The sequence below is a fragment of the Pomacea canaliculata genome, linkage group LG12, assembly GCF_003073045.1.
Source record: "Pomacea canaliculata isolate SZHN2017 linkage group LG12, ASM307304v1, whole genome shotgun sequence".
In the NCBI taxonomy this organism is placed as follows: Eukaryota; Metazoa; Mollusca; class Gastropoda; order Architaenioglossa; family Ampullariidae; genus Pomacea; species Pomacea canaliculata.
In genome coordinates, this window is record NC_037601.1 from 18,941,726 (window position 1) to 18,958,036 (window position 16,311).

The 16,311-nt window shown below is 35.0% G+C and overlaps 1 protein-coding gene across 2 annotated transcripts; it reads right to left on the bottom strand.

The window, feature by feature from the left end:
- Positions 1-529: 529 nt before the first annotated feature.
- LOC112576453 (cleft lip and palate transmembrane protein 1-like protein) lies at positions 530-14,319 on the bottom strand. Of its 2 annotated transcripts, none has more exons than XM_025258869.1 (18): positions 14,191-14,319; positions 12,835-13,016; positions 11,468-11,562; positions 11,081-11,270; positions 10,732-10,856; positions 10,329-10,404; positions 8,856-8,973; positions 8,392-8,486; positions 8,010-8,094; positions 7,483-7,586; positions 7,104-7,169; positions 5,127-5,177; positions 4,820-4,902; positions 4,447-4,481; positions 3,970-4,025; positions 3,426-3,470; positions 3,067-3,182; positions 530-2,711 (listed from the first exon to the last, which is right to left on the bottom strand). In XM_025258869.1, exons 2-18 carry the CDS (start codon positions 12,991-12,993, stop codon positions 2,609-2,611), a joined length of 1,602 nt encoding a protein of 533 aa, XP_025114654.1. In that variant the 5' UTR covers positions 12,994-13,016; positions 14,191-14,319; the 3' UTR covers positions 530-2,608. The 2 variants fall into 2 exon arrangements, with proteins under 2 accessions (XP_025114654.1, XP_025114655.1); XM_025258870.1 differs by having other exon boundaries at positions 14,195-14,296.
- Positions 14,320-16,311: the final 1,992 nt, after the last annotated feature.

Genomic DNA, 16,311 nt, shown 5'->3' on the forward strand with positions numbered 1-16,311 from the left:
AATCCCTCTTTGAAAGCGGCCCGGTGGCGCAACGGTTAGCGCTGTTAGCGCCTGTCACCAATACAGTGAAGGTTGGCTGCCCTGAGTTCATTTCTCGTCTCGGGCATGCTGTTCTTTCTCTGCACGTGGCATCTGTTTACAGGCTGGCCGCCATCCGCCAAGGACGGTCCCAAGCCCGGCTGAAAAAGGAGGAGGTTGGGCGTGGGGCCAGCACCCCCACCCCGTAAAACAAATCCTTGCTACCGAAACATCGACAACAGTTAAGACTGTAGTCGATGGCCTATGCCCCAGGAGGGGTGAAAGGGCCTAAAAAAAAAAAAAAAAAAAATCCCTCTTTGTGTCTTCTATGTTTTACTTTTATTACTTGTTTCTCCTTCTGTCCTTCGTATGCTGTCCATGTCTCCTTGTCTCAAGCTCTGAGAGTATGTTCCTTTGTGAGTGTGATGTGCTATATAACTTGCACAATAATTAATATTATTGCCGCATTCCAGTAAAGTTAGGCTTTTTTAAATATACAATTAACATTGAACACAAATGCTTTGCATTTATTAGAGAATTGATTAGAGAGACTTTGATGACAGTTTCTCTTAGAGTGGCAAACACATCCCCTCTAAATGTCAGTCAAGACTGGTAGAGACTAGACTACTAAGCGCATGAGACCATCAAGGAGTTAAACAAAAAGACAATGGACTCATGGAACTTGCTATCATAATAAGTGGTTTAACAGGCAACATATCCATTATGTGATTGCATTAATACACATGTACATGTAAATATGTATATTTTCTAACACAAAAATCATACACATGTTTCCTAAAAAATAGGTAAGAATATTTTAAGAACAATAGAAAAAAAAAAGATTAAACATGAACACACTATAACGTTGACAGTAAACACTCGTGACAATTCATAATTCTATTGACATTTAGTATCAAGCCAGGGTAACAGATAACATGGTTCAATATTTCTGGATTTCTGATTTTGTTTAGGTTTTTTTTTTCTAAATATAAAACAAACATTAAAGATGATATTGAACAAAATTTTCATTATTCACATAGGATTTACAGTGATAGTTGTCAGCAGCATTTTCAGTCACCCATTCCTAGGCTTTTTTTCTTAACTACTGCATGTTTAATGTTAGCAAAATTCACTATCATCATTTATAAATTGAATATAAGTAACATAAAGACTTTTACAAGCGTAAAACAAGAAAGGGAGAAAAAATGGTGGTTGAGTATGCATCAAGATACTCTCAAGTGACCCAAGCAAGCCAAGAACCATCAAAAAAAAAAAGTTCATTTTATTGCAGTTACTCTAAACAATGATAAAAAAATGCAATTAACAAAAATTCTTTGTGAACATGAACCTTTTTTGTACCCATGACAGAGCTACCTGTAATTCTAGGGGCCAAAGTGATGTAACTAAACAAATTTATCTAAAGTAAAGCAAAAACACTTGTATTTAGAGAGGACTGACAAATCATGACAGCTGACATCAGTCATCACGTATCTCCTATATTTAGCTTGAAACTGATCTTTGGCAATCATCTTGCAAACCTTTCAACAGCTAACATACAAATATAAATATATACACAGAAAAATACATGCACAGAGATACACAGTTATGTATAGTACACAAGAAATGGCCTGCAGCTGTTATAGATGACCAATTTTAACAGCTTCTCTTGCCATCTTATGTAAATTTTGACAAATTACTGCATATAAATAGAACCAGGTGAAATACTGACATAGCTCACATGAGCAAAGATCTGATTTACTGTATAAAACAGTATTAGTCTAGCTCATAGAGTCCAACATTAACCTTTTTTTAAAAGTCATTGTACCATGTTCTTCCGGGGGACACTTTCACTCATTTCTTAAAGATAGTACACACTCAAGATGACCATCTTTATAAACACTCAGAAATACTAAATGCATCATGGGTGAAGTAAACTCAGGTTCAAAGGCTTCCACTTCAATGAGATACTTATGTTCAATTTTGTAAACCAAAAGTAAACCAAAATTGGATTAAACTTTGATTAGAGATGCTTGGAAACACTTGTGTGATCTCTGGCATTTCCATCAATGCCTTTAAGAAAAATGGAAAAGAAACAAATCTGAACCATTCACTATGAACCTGACGTGCACTTCTGTAACCAGATAGACCTCCTGAACACAACTACTGTACAGCTAGAAACCTATAGTCAAATTTATAATTCTTACACAGCTGGAGAAGAAAGTTTCTTCCTTCTCGCCAAACACAAAAGATGACAGACATTCAAACTGGCAAAATTTTGGAAACTCAGTTTTGACATAGCTCATAATGGATCCCTGGACATGCATCTTCTCATTATCGTTTTAATAATACGGGTAGCGATTTCACTAAATAAATTTCTTTATACTCAAAACTGTGTCAAAAGAATGGTTCTTCTAAATGTGGACATTTTTCTACATGAAGAGTTTCTCAATCAAATGTCACAACTGTAATCAATGTTTCATCTCAGTTCTGAACACAAAATTCTAAAATACATAATATGTTTGCATCATATGTTATAAAAACTAATTTCTTAAGGGGATAACAAAAATTACAGACCCTCTAAAATGCAATGCTATTTTGTTTTCTTGTTGTCTTTTTGTTTTCCTTTGTCCTTTGTGTCATCTTCAAAGGACATTCCATACTCATTTACCCTTGTTTTATCAACAGGATACAGCCTGAAAAATATTGAAATAATTGCTAATATAATAATCTTAATAAACTCATTAAATACACTAAAAATTCATAGCAAAGGATGAATGGATAAATAATTATCCTCAAACACAAATTTAAAAAAAACTATCATATACTCAATTGTGAATCAACTGAATCAAAATGAGGAATGACTAAGGAGGAATCAACCTATCTTTAATATGATTGTTTTCATGTCACCAAAATAGCACTTTATCTGGTTTTATCGGAATATGTTTTCACAGGTAGTCTCACACCCTCATTACATCTAAGATTCACCAGCTATTCTATAGTACATTACAAACTATAAAAGAGATATATCACTGGAGAAAAACAACTCACCATCTTTGATACAAATATATCAGAAATACTACATCATCTCGGAAACAGGCTAGACGATGAGCAGTTGGCATGGTAATGATAAACGCAAAGACATCATCAATGAAAGTGTTAAATGCCTGAAATAAAGGAATGAAGTAAGGGTACAAAAAGGGACTTTTAGTTTATTTGTTATAAATGATTAAAAGTGGTTTTAAAATATTTTTCAAAACAAGATCTATGGAACCTTTTCCTTCTTGTGCTGAAGCATATCAAGTCTGCAGCACTCTTCCACAAGCAACTAAAGACTTCGCATTTAACTGTCAAACTCAGCACTACCCCTTTATTTCCTTGACTAAATGTTAAACTGAAGGAAGACACACCTTGTACATAAAGGCCCTCCATGGTAAATGTGCCACAGATTTCAACTGAAAATGAAAAAAAAAGGAATCAATTTGTCAAACAGGCATTTAGGAAAACAAACAAATAACATATGAACTATAAAAGAATAAACAACTGTACTAAACGAAGAATAAAATCAAATACAGAAAACACAAAGAGAAACCAAATAACAAGAACAAGAGCTGAGAGTAACATGATATTGCAAAAGGAAGGATGTGAAAAAGGACTAGTATTATGGGAAAGATTGTTAGGAGTAATGTTTACGGAAGAGGTGTGTTTTCAGAGCATGTTTAAAGGATTCAATAGTGGGTAGGTGGCGGATATGGAAAGGAGAGAGTTCCATTGTTTCGCTGCACAATAATAAAAAATCCTGTGGCCATATGTTGTTGATTTTTGTGACAGGAAGAGTAAGGAGACAATTATCAGACAAGGAGCGGAGTTGTCTAGTTGGGAAGGAAGGGAAAAGCACTTCACATTACACTCCCAATCTTTGTTCCACACCCACTCTCCATCTTTTTCTTTTACCTTGTAGTTCAAAAATAGCTGTGGAAGCATAAACATGAATCCAAAAGCATATACACCTGTAAAAGAGATAAAAATGTGTGATGAAAAGCAGACAATCTTTGATAAAAATCCACAGGAAATAATCTGATGGTTTGCTACTTCTAACTAAAAAAATGCCAAAAAAGATGCTGAATTAGAATAGTCTAAAATAATTTGAAATATTACTATATTTAAAATACTACTATTGAAATACTACAGTTTAAATCCAAAATTACATGATACAAATAACCCAAGCATACCAATAAAGTTTTGATCTGATAAAACAATGAAATAAATCTTGTCACACTGTATGCCAATTTTTAACTCTGAGATTATAATAATTTCCAACAAAATGGCAGAAATAAACTCAGCAAACAGTCTACTTTATTTAACACTAAATTTTTTTAGAAATGTGTGCAAACTCTTTCAAAGTAAACAATAACAGGTAATAAAACTCACCATTTACAGCACTTTGAAGACACCACGAGTACCAGCTATGAAAAAGATTGTAATGGGAAAAATCATTAATAACTGTTACATTCAAAAATCAGGTTCTAAAAAAAGATATCAGAGACCATTAGTAAATAGCAATAGGAACATCAATTAACTAATGATCAAATCCTATTTAAAAATCAGTCATGGTCAAAAATACAGAATTCTATAGGGATATGCCAAACGCATTAGGCTATTAAGAGCAGTTTATTTCCTTTGATATGGTTCTCTAGCTGAGTGTAATATACTTTAGTCTGACAATAAGAATTACAGTGTCCTCTAGTCAAATGGCATGTACTTTAGTCTGACAATGTTCTTTAAGCGATAAACTATTTCATACCTTTTATGAGGAACATAGACCAGGGAGTAGCCAGCACCTACAATGCATAGTGGATACAGAACAAAGGACAAGTACTTCATTGCCTGAAACAAAACATAGATGCATAGTGGCTACAACACAAAGGACAAGTACCTCATTGCATGAAACCCACCACACATGCCCGAAGAGAAATGTTACCTTCTAAAAGAATTCTAAAATTATCTGTTGCACAATTATATACCAAACCATTCTCCGTTTGGCTTTGTTTCTTGTTTATGCATAAAATAAAATTCTGCATCTAATAAAAACATTTTAAAGGGAATCATACCTGACTGTCAAATTCTTCTGTTTGTTTTTCTTTTTCTGAAGCTTTTCCAAACTGCAAATAAAGACAGATTAATGTGTAAGATTTATTAAGGTAAATTTCAAAGTACAGCAATGGCTATGCAATAACTCAACTACTTTCTATATAAACTTCATGAAAATTAAATAATACACCTTATATCACTTAACCAGTCCAACCCTGCTTATTTAGCAAAGTTTTTCAAAGCTTTGTGTATGCCTTCTTTGATGAACAGTTGCATTCAATGTCAACTTTCATTTTAAAGACTGAAACCAGCATTTTCTATCATGCCAAAAAGACAGATTTTACCTGACAATTGAGTTTGCATATTTCTTAGATTCTCCTTATACATACAGGCAAAAGCAAACTCGATGACAAGACTAGAAGACAAAAAATAATTTTTGAGAGTACATTCTTTCTTTGAGACTCACCAGATGAAATAGGAGATAAAGGGTTGCACTAGCTCTTTAACCATGGAAAGTTGTCTCCCTGACAGTGAGTTAGCACGTCTGGTGTGCAGGGCACCACTGGTCAGGTGAGCAGCTGCCCTCTGACAGCTATCAAGGTAAAGCCAAAATGGCAGGGTTTCTTTTTTACCAACCTCCACCCAAACAATGGGAAGGTCAATATCATGTCAACTGGTAAGTTTTGAAGAGAATTTACTCTCAAAGTTTTATTTCTTGTTTGACTGTACCAGATGACATGAACTTTGGAGAATCGAGATCAGGCAGAGGTAAGTAAAAACAACCAGCCTGTGATAGCCAGATGATGGCCTGTTGCGCCATCAAGATCAGTCTTCACAGTGCCAAAGGAGCACTGTGTATGGAAAAGTCTCTCAAATAAAATCAACTAAAATTAGAGTCAAAATGCAAACTGAATGTAAACATAACATTCAACAAGGTGACATTACGATGGAAGGCGAAACTAGATGCAATCGCCTGCATGTTGTGGGAGTGCACATAAAGTAACCAGGATGCCTGCAGCAAAAGATTTACATAGGCATCTTTAATCCAGAACGACACCTTTCCATGATCAGCCCTGAGAGGCAGAAAGAGTTGAGCCTGAGAGCATAGGCTGTGTCCTGCAGGTGAGCATGATCACCCTTCCAGAGACTGGCAAGATTCAGACCACAAGGGTTGCTGAGGCACCAGTGGCAACTGATTCTTCATTAGGAATGCTGGATCCATCATCAACCACCCAAAACCATCATCTCTAAACTGTAGGAAATCTGGCTAATTGACAAAGCACAAAGCTCAGAGACCCTTGCTTCAGTGGCTAAGGCCAAAAGGAAAACTGCATTTTCCATGACCCTGAAATGGCACCAACAACAGAGGCTCCTAGGTCAAGACCAAGGCCAGGTTTCATGTGGAAAGAGGGAATGAGTGACAGGATGTTCTTGAAAAAGGCTCCCAGCATCAAAAATGTCATGATGTGAACCAACATCCCAAAGGCTCAGTTGTCAGAAAGCAGATGACAGCCTCGTTTTATAGCCTTTTATGGTGATGGGAGAAAACTTCCTTTCACGGAACAGCCACAAAAAGAAGTCTGCCATAATAGGAGGGTTTATATCTTCCAGGTACAGACAGCAGGCACATTGCCAGCTGGAAAAAAACTTGCCACTTTCCCTCAGCACTTTAAAAATAAAGGGTTAGCAAATAGTTAAGATCCTGTCCACTGCTCCCTAGAAAACTCTGGGAATGGCTGCCCTGACAATACCCAGGCATGAAAGTTCAGTTTCTTCAGTGCTGGATGAAAAAGCAGAAGATTAGGTTGTTTGAGCACCTTTGCCGTTATAGCTGCCACTTAAGCAGTGGAGCACCCTTCACGCTAGGCACATACTAGCTGTGTCAGGGAGACAACTTTTGATGGTTAAAGTGCTAGTGTAACCTTTTATCTCCTACGGTCATGTCATCTGGTATGGTCAAAGATGAAACAGAGAGGGATGTAAAGAGAAAGACTCACCTCAAACCTGATGCTAAATCCGTTCCTGATAACTCTGAGCTTATATATTTTTTTAACCTTCCATACCTGTTTGAAGCAATTTGAACAAAAGGTTTATTTTACTGAAAGGGAATAGCTCACTGTTTCTCTTATTAGATATTTTCACTAAGAGCTAATTTCATCATCATCCTATGAAAATCACAGCTAGTAATATTTAGTATAAGTTTTAAAATTTATATAAAATATGAATAATTAGAAAGAATACAAGCAAATAAAAATGTATTACTAGACAATCTCAAAACAAAACCACCTTTGGTCTTATATGTCTCCTTCCTTCAACACTCTCTCTCATATGCATGCAGGCACCTACAACTATATTTACACAAAATTTTGTCCTTACTTCTATCACTGCACTAATTCCTGCAGGGATTGTCACTAGCAAGCTGGTATCTTCATCCAACAGGTATAAGAAGATGATAATAGTTGTGACACAACGCCACACCACTGGAGGTAAAATATCAAGTAATAATCATGAATATTTACAAAGCAAATATATATATATTGTGTAGTAGTGGAGGGTGTATATATATCCAAAGCATAGTGTATATATATATATATTTAAAAAACCTACATATATATAAAACTATATATATGAAGAGAGAGACCACTAAAGAAACTTGTATTAATTACAATACAATTAATTTCAAAATGTAAGAGAATTCTAAAGACATTGTAAACTATTTACTCCAACAATGGATAGAACACAATGTTATCTCCAACTATCTTACAATAACCGTAACATTTCTACCATTTTATTTATACCATTTCAACTATATACAACAGGCACTACTAAGGTATGTATTTATTTAAAACAGCATCAACTGTGGCTAAATGCTAAAACTGATTTTGTCAGAAATCTTGTCTTACCTCCCCTTGAAGATAAGCCTTCAGTTGTCTCTCTCTTGTTCCAAAATTGAATGTCATTTTTAAAGGCCAAGAAATCAAACAGCAGCTGTGGAATACATGTGTTCACACTTTTTATTATATGTAAGAAAACTCTGTGTGTGCTTGATTTTTTTTTAAAAGGAGCATATGTTGCATGACCAAGGGTAGTTAGTGTATCTGGTCAAAGAGGCAAAATAAACATGAGCAGAAAGTACATGGCCAGTGCTTAGGAACCAGGGGGAGAAGGGGGCATGAGAGGGGGAAGCCACCCTCTCAAAAAAGAAAAAAAATACTGAGGAGGCAAGAATGTGAATGTTGAAATAGAACATCTTCCTATGTCACTGATGCAATATAAGAAGCTCACATGAAAAGCTGCAACAGCAAATGTCAACAGCAGGAAATAGAAGCTGGTGTCTGCAAAGATTCCTTTTATTTCATCTGTATCTTTCTCTGTGAAGCCTGGATAAAATAATCAAGCAGGAATATTATACAACTGTGAAGATAACATTTTTTTTTTAAATAAAAAGAATTCTTAATAACAAAAAGAATTCACATTACACAACACAAATAAGCCTTTAAATTATGTCTGTATGAGTATGTATGCCTGCCCTTGAGAGAAAATTTCTGTCTCGACAGACAATAAAGTCTGATTTGATTTGATTTGAAATTGCATGAGAGCTCATCAGTAAGATATACATATGCATTACACACATCTGCAAAAGATGTGACTTATAAATCAAATACAGATGGTCGTCAGCAAAGCTTAATGCAAAACATCATTTGTATGCTCAACATTCACACATGAGGTAGGATTTATTAGCAGCAAACCTAGGCTATGCAGCATTTTAAAGGACTCAAGAAAGCTTGTCCACATGCGAAGTTTCCCAACAGAAATTGGGCTGTAAGTGACGGTCAGTGGCATAATCTCACTGGATGCATTCACTGGCTGCAATACATGGAATAAAAAGTTCTCCCCTTGAAAAGTGATGTCACATATATATATCAGTAATACATAACATTAAATTCACTGTCATAAAATCTGTTTAAAAATTTATTAATTTATCAGTTTGGTGATGATGATCTCTATGCTGATGATGGTCACAAAATTTGGCAAGAATATAAAAGGATGAAGAACAATTAACAATTATGACAATGTAATGGCAATGACAACATCACCTCCTTCTTAATAATAATGCATTTATAAAGGCCCAATTTCTCTGCCAACAGCATAAATAATTGCTAAAATACACACACAACACACTTAAACAAAGGAGTGGAAGGTATGAAAAGAAAAAGCCACTAACTACTTAAAGTATTCTCAGAAAAGGTGGATCTTAAGACCAGACTTTAAACCATCAAAGTTGATAATTCTGTGAGTGATGGGCAAAGTGTTCCAGACACAAGAGAAAGAAAAAGAGAAGCAGATGTTTCTCATCTGACATTTGATATATGCAGGAGGTTGGCATGAGCAGATCAGAGAAACAGAGTGATTGCGCTGATTGATGCATTAATAACTAAGACATCCTGAATCAAGGTTCAAAGTTCGGTAAAAAAAATAGTTTTTTCCTTTCCCCTACTAGGACATATTCTATGACACATATATTGCTATCAATGAAGCCATTGATGAAATGTTTACAACACACAGTGTATGAACATTCTGCTCATTCCTAATCACCCCAGGGAGCATAGGACCGCAATGTTATGATTATATATGCCTACAAAAACATCTAATTTGCATATTGTGTGCATGTGTTGTCATATGTTTATGGCCTTGCCCCAATCTATAGGTCAATGATTGTGTCCTCTACCAGTCTGACAGGTCAGTTTGCTCTGCCTGCACTGTTTTTCTGACCCAGGTATTAGACTGGAGAAGTTTGGTCATTCTTTCTTACCCCAATATTTGAAATGTCTTCTCTGTGCAGCAGGGACACTGCATGCTTTTTGGTCCAGTCTTAAAACCTGTCTCTTTCAGAAATACTTTCTGTTACCTGTTCTACCAGGACTGTCCTTTCTCCCCATATTCCTATCTCTGCATTCTTTCATGTTCTTGGCATTGTACCTGTATCTGTATGTTCTGCCTGATTGTGATCTCTATCATTGCCATTTGATCTCTTCCTCTACTATCTTTGTATCTTGTAAAGCGCAATAAGCTAACTTCTGTGTAAGGGAAATGTGATTTAGAAATTTGTTAAATCTTATTATTATTATTAATATTCTAATTTGATAGACATTATACTCATGAATACATATAAATATTTTATTTGGAAAAAGCAACTGATTGATCAAGAAATGATCTCCTACCTTAAGATCTTTAAGTCGAAAGCCAAGCTCATCCAGGAAAATAATTGGGTAATAATATTTTCCATCTTGGGTAAGTCTGTCATTTGTAAGCAAACAAAAAGAATTGTTTGAAGGTATATATTTTTTAATTTAATATTTCCTCTGGGCGTCCCTTTCCAGTTGGGACTCTTTTCAATGCTACTATTTCATAATTTTACATTTAGAATTATGGTTTCAAGGGGTACAAATACTCAAACAGACCTTAATATGAAAAATTCTTTACAGCTGTGATTTCAAGATTAAAAAGTGAATTGAGGTTTAAAAATGGGAAAAGATCAAAAATATACCCCCTCCCCTCCAAAATTTAAAGAAGTCAAAATAAGTTTGATATACATCACGAAAAATATATGATAAAATCCCTCACCTAAGATAGCGATGAATTTCTCCAGGAATTGCCCTTCGATCTAGTGATATCAGATCTGACATGACATTTACAGTGACACGTGATCTCCAGTGAGTATGAGGTTTGTCCGATGGTGGCTTGGTTGTCTGCGAAAAAAAACCAAGTCCCACTGCCTAATGAAATAATGAGACTTCTTTACATGATAAAAAAGTCAATTTTTGAAATACAAAAAAAAGATATTTACTTCCAGAGATCGTTAAACAACTCAAGATTTTTTTATCTTTCACTGCAAAATCAAATATCTAACAAAATTAAAAGACTAATTAGTAGCTCATAGTTTAGCAACCTAGAATAATCTGTTGCTTTATACCTCATTGCTTGGGTTGTCACCTAACAAATTGATGAAGACAGCCTGAGGAAGACTGTAAGCTGTTATCAGTGTTGAGGTATGGGCAAGCTCAGAACCTGGTGAATTACTCTTCCCTTTAGGATACAAAATTGCATGCAGATACAGAGTTCCATTGTTTCGTGTTGACTTTGGAATAGACACATTGACTTCTCTGGAATCATAATCAACAAAAGTACTCAGTTCACTAAGATTCTAAGACAGAATCCAAAACATAAATTATTATTAGCTTGAGCTGTAACTCCCAGATTAAAAATACACTAAAAATAATTTTAAATACTTGTATTCAAAAACTGTAATAAACAAAACAGATAACTTTTGTTTCAAATGTCAGTAGAAGGTTGTACATACTTTTCAACTGTTTCATACAGGGAGAAATTATCGTATTTCCAAATTGACACCATCTGATCCACATACGTTTTTTTTTTTGAAACCATTATTTCAAGCTGAAAGCAAAAGCAATAAAAGTATTTCACACAAGATGTTAAAATAAAACTTCATAAAATAGTCGACTGGTGTTCTAAAAATAATTTTCAATTTTGGCATGAGCCCCAAGTATTACCAGGAATTGAAATTTTTAAGCAAAAATTGCTATCCTGACCAGTACTTGGGCTGCTGCATATGAATACGAAAATCAGGTTACCTCTGTAATGTTGGAGGTTAGCTGTTGTTACATAAAATTCTGACCCCAAACAATACTTATGGTGAACCGTTTTTTTTAAAACATAAAATTATAAGCCAAGTTCATGATTAAAGCAAAGAGGGTTAATGTTTCTAAGGCAATAAAGATGTGATTAATTTTGTTTTATGATAGATCTTTTTCTGCTTCTGAAGATTAAGTGTGGTCTGTAAACTGATTTCTTTTTTATTCATGTTTCTGGAAATCATTTCACGTGATCTATTCTGTGGAAATCACAACACAATAATCATATAAAAGTGTGAGATATGTCTTTACCTTCTTAAACATTTCATGTCTGGTCATATTTGGTACACTTCTATCACACAGACTGAAACTATCATGTACTTCTTAACTGGTTTATGGTACACCAGTGCAATGAAAAAAATAACAATCCAGCTGGTAAGTACTACCAATACTGCTGCAAGAATTATAGGTTTTGATTTTATTTCTGAATGCTGTACATAATAAGGCATCGCGGATTCTAAAAAGTGTAGGTCCTTTGCAGTTCATCATTTGGTCCATCTCTACTGTATATAACAAACTATAACATTTTCCTTCAAGTTACCCTCCTACCGCAACATATACTGTTTTACATGTTGAAATCATTTGTCTTACATCCTATGTTGAAAAGAAATGCACATTTTAACACAGTTAATAATGACTATCAAATGTATTTCAGACATAATATCATTAATCTCTACATCTTACATTTAAAAAAAAGGACAAGATTAAAATATACTTATTCATGGCTCCCATGAAAATACAAGATAAACAATCTGTACGTTCTAACCACGAAGCAGCAATTTTTGTCTCTTATCCCAGAGGGATTATTGGAATACATATATGTTTAAGAAATCAACCTCACCCCAGCATCCAAATTTTTTTAAAAAAAGGTCATCAAAATGACATATTAATTTTACTATTTATTTTTTCTACTGCACATGAACAGTATATATATATTAATGTTCTGATGTGATATCCATAAGAAATGTATAACAATGACTTAACACTAATAAAGTAAAAGTCTTTACCATCATACCTCCATTTGTGGGTGTTTGATAAGATAAGGTTTAATGCAAGCATTGCCTCCACTATTACACTCTGGTGGGCTGAACACACTATATAATGTCCACATTGTATAGCTGAAGTAGGCAACAAAGGCACCAACAATCAACCAAGTCCATGGAATGCCTCCCATTGTGTTCTTCTGTTGGAGACTGGCTGTTCAAAATTAGTAACAAAATTAAGCTACAAATGCTTTTCACCTTTGAATGTTTCAAAATCATCCCCTTTTGTCTATTTGTAACATTTTTACTCTGACATTACAGTCTCAGTCATCCATTTATGGGTATTCAACACTTGTGTATTTAATTTGTAGGTAACAGAAGAGTAAGAGAAATTTCAGTTTCAAGCAATACTTTAAATGCTGTTGTCTGCAAAACTACAAATTTTCCAATTACCAACTAGGCATAACTCACTGGCTATTTAGTTGCACACATTATTGCAGCAGTTCTCAACCTTTTACTTGTGACGCACCCCTGACAAACAAAGGTACGTCCGCGCGGCCCCCTTAGCCAGCAATGTAAGCGAATTTCACTAATACCGGTACAAGAAACTTTTAAAAAATGACCACCTTCGCGCCCCCCCCCCCAGGGGGGCGCGCCCCACCGTTTGAGAACCGTGGCATTATTGGTACAATTCATATTTTATTTTCTTTCATGACTATCTTTCACTCAGGACAAACAGTTGAGCTGCCATAAAATTAAGTGCTTCTAATCAAGTAACCAGTATATGTATCTCGTTTGTCATAGCGGAGGCCTGGCACATATAAGAAAACACGACTAGTAGTTTTTTGTGGAAGACAATAAGAAGCTGGTTTATTCTTCTCCCCATTTTTTTGAAACACAATCTCTTATCGTGTCCACACTTTCATTCACAGGCATTTAATGTCATTTGCGTCCACACAAACTATGCTCCCCCGACAAAAAAAAAACTTTCTACCTATCTAGCCATCATAACGGTATCACTGCTGTTAAAATTTATTAGTAAATACAAGTAGCTAATTTACACCGGTAACAACTCTCAGGGTGTTACAATCGCTTAATAATTTGTGCATTAAATTATCATTTACTTTTCAATGAAGTAAATGCATATTGATACAATGTGGCTTCATGCTCACAATAAATATAAATATGGATAACGGATAACTTCGGGCATGGACGTGTATTGATATTAGTTCGTGCTTTGGCACTTAGCACGATGTGCTTTCGTTTCTTTCGTCTGCACTGATCAGCAAACGACTGCTTAAGTACCACTATTCGGATCATTTCTATCCGTTTTTATTCTTAAATTCGTATCGATCATTAGAAAATGAAGCTATAAAGAAGTAACTTACATACATAAAACTAATTTTTAATACCACAGCAAATGTCAGATGCGCTAACTGTAGTTTCCAACACGACGACACGATTGCACTCGGAAGCTCTTTATTCAGTTTTTCTCAATGAAGAGCTCCAGTTGTTGTTAGTGCTTTCCCTTTATTGGAAACTTGGGACACCAACTTGGTTACTTTTGACTCGTCCTCGATTAAAAAAAAAAAAAGACTCCTACAATGACAGCAACTAATTCAATAAAACTTTGGGTGAGAATTCCACTTAACTTAATCATGTTTAAGATCTCATCAGCTTGTAGATTATATGCATAAGGGTATAAGGTTGCCGTTCTGAATTGCAATGCAATTTTATCACCAACACAGCCAGAGCTGCACGTGCACCATTCTGAGTAGTGACACGGGTCGCATGGTGCAGGATGGCTGTACATCATTTGCAAATCGTAATAATCGCCATTAATTCTGAATATCTTCGTTCCGTGGTACCACTGAGAGATGAGCCGTCATCTCAGGTCCTTACCGTCCTTATCGAAAAGCAAACAGACAATCCCATTGTAGAATCCCTCTGCGACTGGCGACTGTCATAATTGCAAAAGTTTAAAGTTGTGCCAGCATGTAGGGGTGTGCATACACGCATTCAAAAAGAGTGTAGGATATTGAACATCTGACACTTAAAATGTATTGAATAAAAGTGCATGTTTAACAGGTACCAATAAGAAAGGGGAAATAGAGGATGATGGCTGAGAGTCGAGAGATACCAGGTAGTTGCAACGTTTTCGAACTGTCAAGGATTTGCATTATTTTTTCTTCATAACTCATACGCATTGTAAATTAAAACATGTGACTTCGAGAGTTTGCAAAGTAATTTTGCCATTCACTTACAAGCGTCATGTATTGAGTCCTGTTCAGTGTTAGCTAGTAAGATGGTTTAATTGAACATCTCGGAGTGCCGTGCTGCTTATCACAGTATATAATAATTTCCATAGATTCGAATGATAACTTTTGACCCTGAACACACATTTATGAACTGTTGCCCAGCTATTTATGTGGTAAAAAAAAATAGTAAACAAAAACAGACTACAGTTTGCTCCCGTGTATTTTGCACAAGGATTTTCTTTTTAAAGGGACTTGCTTCATCAAACTTATCATTCCTTTAAGGCCAACGTCAATATGTTTTGTTATAGCTTCCTTTTAATACCTTACAAATTATAATGTTTACGTGTACTGCACATTTGTGTTTTTTCTACTTGCTACCACATAAGTAAACAATTCTACAGTTAAACAGGGTATTCTTTAAAACAAATTAAATATCACTTAATTCTCTTATCTAAGAAGGGAAGGAGAATACCTAGACTTTAGGTGCAAAGCTGTATTCCTTCTAACAAAAATACCAAGACCTGCTTCTGAACAATGCCTGTACCATAATGCATAGATGCCTTGAGTTTTTGTAAGTCATCAAATGATACAAAATATTTACTAATATGTGATGATAATAGGTATGTAAAATAACATTAAAAGTGCTGATAAACTATTGCAACTTTTGCAACATTAGATTTCAAATATTGCTAAAAAAACTTGACATATTACTTTATTTTAAATCATATAGCCAGCAAATGTTTTCAGGTAGTTTGAGCTCTTATTAGACTGAATACTGTAGATTGTGTTGGGAGCTGGTGCTATCTCTGACAAACAGGGCTAGAGCTGATAAAGTTCCATGGCCACTAAGACTATCAGCTCACAATCCTAAGTTGCTAAGCTGAAGAATAGGCTTCAAAAATAACTGTTCATTTCTTTTTTATATGAATATTTCATGGCCTTTTTTCTTAAAGCTATCAATACTATCGAAATTACTATTTTCAGAGAAAATATTTTATAATTGGAATGAATTTTGTTATCAGTGAATTTTGAGATAATCAGTTACAAGCCTCGGTTTGAGACAGTGACCTGATATGTGCGTTTGGATTTACCGGAAGCATTGTTACCACCACAGCCTTCAAAACGTGATGTTATTGCTACTGTACTAAAAGAATCTCACATTTGACTGACACATCTCCATCAAAAGTATATGTATGTAACAATGCCGAAGATGTGTATGTTTCTGCTGCTTATTATTATACTTGGCCTGTA